This window comes from Callorhinchus milii, unplaced genomic scaffold (assembly GCF_018977255.1).
Source record: "Callorhinchus milii isolate IMCB2004 unplaced genomic scaffold, IMCB_Cmil_1.0 Scaffold20, whole genome shotgun sequence".
Classification (NCBI taxonomy): Eukaryota; Metazoa; Chordata; class Chondrichthyes; order Chimaeriformes; family Callorhinchidae; genus Callorhinchus; species Callorhinchus milii.
The window spans coordinates 427,502-433,929 of record NW_024704761.1 but is presented as its reverse complement, the minus strand read 5'-3'; the positions used below and the strand labels follow the sequence as shown (position 1 = coordinate 433,929).

The window sequence follows — 6,428 nt, the reverse complement described above, 5'->3', positions numbered from 1 at the left end:
TGGAGGAATGCTCTGTGTTTTTGATCAAGCAAACAAGCATTTTGTCATTTTAGGAACAGGTCTATAAATTTCCCTGTTTGTGGCACTTCAAATTCAACTCCCCACCACCACCCCCCCACCACCAACCACCCCCCCACCACCACACCCTACCACCACCCCCCACCCCCACCAACCCCCCCACCAACCCCCCCCACCAACCCCCCCACCACCGCCACCACAACCCCTACCACCACCACCCCCCCACCCCCCCAACACCACCACCCCTCCAAACCCCCACCGCCGCAGTGCAATGCCAGAAGCACATCTCAGGACAACATCATTGGAAGAATTCTTGAAGTCACCTTGAGAGAAAGGTTTGCTTTCATTCCTTCCCGATTACACAGACAGGGAACAAACAGCAAGATCTGCCAAGAATATAGGCTTTCAGGTCATAATAGACTACCAGATCCAGATTTTCTGCTCGCTATCTGGAGTAAATCAGGAGTAAAAGCAGGATTCAACACTAATTATTGTGGAAATGAGATTCTTAGAGAAAAGACAACATTGAATTTGAGAGGAGTTATATCAATTTTCAGAAGACTATCATGGAGTCAAGTGAGAATGTTTTATCTCACATGTGCCATCAGTGACAGCCTGGCTCAAGTGGTAACACTCTCGCCTCAGAGTCAGACAGTTGTGAGCCGAAAACCCCACATCGGGACTTTGAACTTACATTCTAGATTGACGCTCCAACACAGTGCTGGGGCCATTGCATTCTCAGAGGTGACATCTATCGGATGAGATGTTAAACCAACGACGTGATAAGGCGCTATATCAAATACAAGGATTATTATTATTAGAATCTCTCTTTTGGTGATTTGGGAGTACGACTGTAGGAGCCAATGTTTCACAGTGCAAAAAGGGGGCACATAATTTCATCGGGTTAAACTGGTGAGAAGACTGAAATGGTATTGATGGAAATTACGAGTAAAAAATGCTCTTTTTCAGGAGGCAGCATCCACTTCCAAACTAAACACCCGTATGACAACAAGATGAATAAATGATCATAAACATGGCCCAAATTTTAGACAAGATTCTTTCTAAACTATGTGGATTTTCAAAAATGCAAGAATTCCTTTGCTGTATATCATGAAACTCTATGCAAGCAATCCTCTCGGTCTGTCAAACTGTAAAGATTTTGTTTGTAAGCAACTCTGATTTAATAAGGTCACGGACCATATGGTCCTGATTACTCAGACTTTATAACGTAATAAAAAAAGCCTTTTTTTTCCTTCCAGACCATAGCAAACGTTTTGCAAAGAGGCTGAATAAAAAGAAATGCTCTCTATTTACAAAGGGAGAAAGTTACAGTGAAATAATTTAATCCCAATTTGCATTAAATCAGACAGGACACATTTTCCACCAGTTATTTGAAAGAATCCAAAAGGTTTTGCACAGATGGAAGCCCTTTAAATCCCTTCCATTTGTGCCTTGCTACCCGTTTTCTAAGTCATTGAAACCATAGCCACCATAGCCCAAACTGGACACAATACTTCAAATGAGATTTTGTTTTGGTCAGCCAGCTGTCTGACAAACAAAGAAATCAATCAACCATGCTTAAGAGTCTCCAAACCAGAATGCTGAGAATTCCACGTGTCTATTTTCCATTTGAATGTTATGGAGTGAGCATTCTCTACCCAGAGGGACAGGTCCTACTAACCCCTGATCACGGACAGTTAAGACATAGGTTGGCAAAAGCCAAAGCTTGGGGATCCCAGACAAACTCCACACAACAGCATTAACACTCGGGGTGAATGAGGTGCAGCTGACTCTGGATCTTGTGGCTCCGCAGATTGTGAACCGTCTGATTGTTCTCATTGAGGATCAAGTGTTCTGTCGTCGGCCCAAACCTGCAGGTCCAGGAAAGAGGGCAACAGACACCCAAGTCAAGTGCGTTCGTACAATTACACTGAACACCAGGAAGCAGGGTCATCTCTGAGACAAGACTCACAGAGACAAAGGTCAAGTGCAAACCCAAATAAGTTACAGACCTACAGGAATCAGAGGCATTGTTCCATTAAAATAGGCCACAAATTAACAATGCTCTTGGAGCCAAGTTTCAAACAAGTGCTTTGGGACATGACTCTGTTTGAAGGACGCTACATAAATACAAATTGGTATTGTTCTCAGAAGGCTTCTGTAGAACCTTAAGTTGAAAATAAAACAAGACTATAAATAGCTTTTGAGAGAGAAAAAAATGGCAGATAAAGCATCTGCTAGTGTATATATGTTATATGCATATATATTCCATTACCTCTCCATCCACGCCTTGTAGGTGTTGCTTTCTAAAACAGCTTCAGGCACAATGTGGACCACTAGTGCAGGTGGGCTTTCTGATCCTCTGGTCTGGTACCTGAAGCACAATCATTTGAAAATAATTTCACAGGAAGTGAGATACAAGATTTCCACATGAACAGGAAAGCTGCTCTGTGTTTGAATTCTTAAGGTAGAGAGATTCTGATTTGTTTCCCTGAAGAAGGGAATGAGGGGAGGGAATTAATCCTTAACCCAAGGACAGAACACGTCAAACCCTGGGAGAGAGCCTTGGCAAAGCCAGAGCTTACCTGCTCAGCCTTGGGCAATGAATACTCCGTTAGAGACAAGCCGAAATTGGAATTTAATATGGGAGGTTAAGACCTCAGTAATGCATTGCTCGAGAGCTGAGAGCAGGGCTGGGCACTGCAGCTTGTGTGAGTGTGTAAGTTTCGACCTCTCTGTTCTTGGCTGACATGGATTCTTTCTCCCAATGAGAGGGTCTATGTTTTAAGGAGGCAGGATAGGTCTCCATGTCCAGAATATACAGTGAAAGGTTTTCATCAACTGAGGGTTTCTGGGCGTACATGGCTTACTATAATTATAGATCAAATAACTGTTTAAATGCAGAACAACAATGCAGCCTATCCCTCATTGAAAATTACCTGGACAGCTTCTCATTCTCACACATGGGGTCAACAAACTCCTCGCTCGGACATTCCAACACAAGGAAGGTAGGACCTGGGTCAGAAGGCGTGCACACATCTTCAGGGCGAATCTGCAAAGCACAAGAGTAAAAGCAGCTCAGATATGAAGTCGTCCATATCCACAATAAGCCAACTGGCAACCAGTAGGCAAACCACAGCAAGTGGTGCAGTTACTGGGATCCCATCCATGGAGACAGCAATCTAACATAACTCTCCCTTCACACCCCCAACACACCCCAGGGAGTCTACCCCATCAGCTGCTGAGAAATGTTAATCCATCTTTTACTTTCCATCGCCATGCATTTCAGTGCTTAGCTTTTTTTCCTAAAAGCCTAGCATTTTGCTCAATTACATTTGAGGATCAGAGTATTGAACAAAACTTTCTTTGAAGGAAAACAGTGAAGAAAAGAGCAATAATAGCCCTATAAAAGGATTAGGCACGATCTGACTTCGCCAGGTGAGTCTCCTCAGCACCAACTCAACCGCAGAATAGGACGTCTTAAAATCCTTACCTCCTCCTCACCCACAAGGAGAGCGTTTAAGACACTCTATTCATTTCCATCAACCTCAAAAGGTGAAGGATTCATTGAGATTCAAATCCAGAACCTTTGATTCCAAGTTTGGTGTCTACCAACTGAGTTATCCAAGGATAAGATTATATAATGGCGGAACAGGCTCAAGGGCCTGAATGGCTTACTACTACTCCTAAGTTACTATAGATGATTCCTGCTCCTCAAAATACTCTCCTTTTAACCGGCCAATTACAGAGGAAACTCAGCAAAGTAAATGTCTGTGAGCACCACCCTGTTTGACTGGAAATTTGAAATTGTAATGAAATATCCACAAACCTCCTTCCCTTCATATGTTACACTCTTTCCACCTTTCAAAGCTGCAACAATTGGGCCTATGGCTGAGGTGCCTCTGAAACAGAAAAGGTGAAACGGGCATTTCTACAAGGGAAAAAAGCAACAACAACTTGCATTTATATAGCGTCCCTCACGCAGGATAGCATCAATCTACGACTGTTTGTGGGACGCTGCTGCGTGCAATTGGCTGCCGCGTTTCACCACAAAATACACCAGTCGCTTCACTTTACAGTATTATCTGTGAAGTGCTTTGAGATGCCTCGAAGACGTGATAAGGCACTGTATCAAATATAATTTGTATTTGTGTTTGTAAAGACACTGCAGAATGATGTCCTGCTACTCACACAGGCAAACCGAGTTCCTTAGCCTTCAGAACCAGGAAGTTTCCTTTCTTCGGATGAACCTATAAACAAACACAATTTGATGAATATCACAGGCTTTGTGTAATGGGCTAATTCTGAGCAGTATGTATCCATAGGAAAATATACCAACCTTACAGACATACGCTATCACCAAAGAGGAATCCTTAGATGATGATATTTTTCGGCTTCTCTCTGAAGAAAAGCAGACACAGAACAAAGTAAGTTTTGAAATATTAAAAGCACGATCACATACTCGACAGCAAAAGGAGAGTTTACGAGGAACTTTATGCGGATTGTGGTAAAAACATTTGGCCCTGGGAATTGTACCCGGGACCTCTCGCTTGCGAGGCAAGTGCTCTAACCACTGAGCTGCAGGACTCCGCTGGCTGTTACCTGGCTTTGCTTTCAAATTCTCTTTCGGGAGATCCTCAAGGTTATCCCCATCAATTTTTGGTGAGCGATTCGGGTGTGAACCAGCTGAGACCGGCAACCCATCTATACCAGGGGACCTTCGACCAGAGTCCTTAATCTTTATTGTCGCTGAAAGTCAGAGGAAAGACACGTTGATAGAGTGCCTTCCACATCGGGAGGATGTCTCAAAGATCATGCATGACGTTTACATACACCACACGCGATGAACCCTCTTCAAGTGAATAATACTGAACGTTCCCTCAGCATCTGGTCTCTGTTACTCCGAGAACTCACGATGCCTGCACATCCCTTCAAACAACAATGGGGCTCATCACACTCCCCACTGGTCCAGTGAGTAAAGCTGCAGTGGCTGCACGAGACCATGCAGATGGTGAGGTGGTGTGTTTAACCACCTGAATCCCACTGCCTCGGGACGTCCTCCTGACGCGAAAGGCGCTTTACAAATGCAATTTAGTTGTTGTTGTTGCCTTTTCCTTCCCCGCGAACGCCCACGCCCACCTCCCAGCTCGACATCAGGCTCCGCCACTGTTAAGTGCTCTGAGATGCTGCCCCACACGAAGGGCGCTATATAAATACAAGCTGTTGTTGTTGCTGATCTCAGCCAAGGCAGCAGCAAGGGTTACAATTGGATGAAAAGACACTCACCAAATATGGGCACCTGATAGACTGTCATAGTATCGTCTGTGTATTCTGGCTCGGTGTAAGGGCGAACAGCTGAGAAGAAAAGAAAAGACGTTTAAAACCAGATTTCCGTGCAATGATCCAGCTGAAAGGAAAATGAATCCATCAGAAACCTCACCCAATTCAATCCCTTGCAGTGATCCTGAGAACGATTTGATGGCAGCGAGGTATTTGTCCTTTTAAGAGAAACATTTCAAAAGAATGTGATTAATTAACAACCTTTCTCAGAACGACACCCCGACATCACGCTATAGGTTGTGGGAGCCTCTGCAGCAGATGATTGTCCTGCACATTCTTTGCGTAACCCAATTCTGTTCACTTTTCATTTGTGTCCCCAAACCTCAGCATCTCGTAGCCCAGTCGCTGGGGGCAGGGAATCCTCACACTCAGCTCTTGTTAACCCTGCGAGCCAAAGTCCTAACAGGGAGGGTGGTCCTAGCTGAAACCTATCCCCATTCGCCTGCTCGTTCATTGTGTTTAATATTAATGGTGAATAATAACAATATTATTATTATTGTTTGTCAGATATCTATCCTCCGTTTATTTTTGAACCCAACAATCCGAGTCTCTGTACTCACAAACTGTGGAGGTCCAGAGAAGACACATTTGGGGACTCCGGTGTCCTTCAGGGTCAGGATCATCCCTGAAAATATTTTAGCGTTAAAAGGAGAGATGTGCTTAAGCCCTGCGCCACGCCATTAGTTAATCAGCTCGAGATGATAACGAACAGAACCAGAGGGAGGTTTTCTCTTACCCGACAACCCCCCCACGTTCTGCCAGCTCATCCGCGTCAGGAAGATGTTGTCGAGCCGAGCGACCTTCAACCTGAAAGGAAGTACAGCAACATTTCACACCTTGGAGTCAACAGCATCGAATCCCGTCCCGTCAGCAGCAGCGGCTCAATCACATTCCTTACTTATGTTCCTGCATCAAGCGCTGGGTCCCCTCACCACAGTTAAACAGATACCTGCACAGGGAGGGAGGGGGGGGGGGGAGAGTGGGGGGGGGAGAGGGAGAGAGAGAGACATGTTAACTCATCGCACCGGATCCATCTCCGGCCAACGGCCACATTATACAGGAGATCAATG

General features: G+C 44.9%; 1 protein-coding gene across 1 annotated transcript in view; it reads right to left on the bottom strand.

Moving 5' to 3' along the window:
* Positions 1–1,777: 1,777 nt before the first annotated feature.
* Positions 1,778–6,428, bottom strand: part of LOC121850506 (zinc phosphodiesterase ELAC protein 2-like) — a 5,760-nt gene continuing 1,109 nt past the window's right edge. The window contains exons 2-13 of the mRNA XM_042342552.1: positions 6,257–6,307; positions 6,095–6,165; positions 5,919–5,983; positions 5,459–5,516; positions 5,305–5,373; positions 4,621–4,767; positions 4,358–4,419; positions 4,210–4,268; positions 3,848–3,920; positions 2,958–3,070; positions 2,294–2,392; positions 1,778–1,889 (exon numbers count right to left, since the gene is read on the bottom strand). Coding sequence (XP_042198486.1) covers positions 1,778–1,889; positions 2,294–2,392; positions 2,958–3,070; positions 3,848–3,920; positions 4,210–4,268; positions 4,358–4,419; positions 4,621–4,767; positions 5,305–5,373; positions 5,459–5,516; positions 5,919–5,983; positions 6,095–6,165; positions 6,257–6,307 — 979 coding nt within the window. The remainder of the gene's footprint in view (positions 1,890–2,293; positions 2,393–2,957; positions 3,071–3,847; positions 3,921–4,209; positions 4,269–4,357; positions 4,420–4,620; positions 4,768–5,304; positions 5,374–5,458; positions 5,517–5,918; positions 5,984–6,094; positions 6,166–6,256; positions 6,308–6,428) is intronic.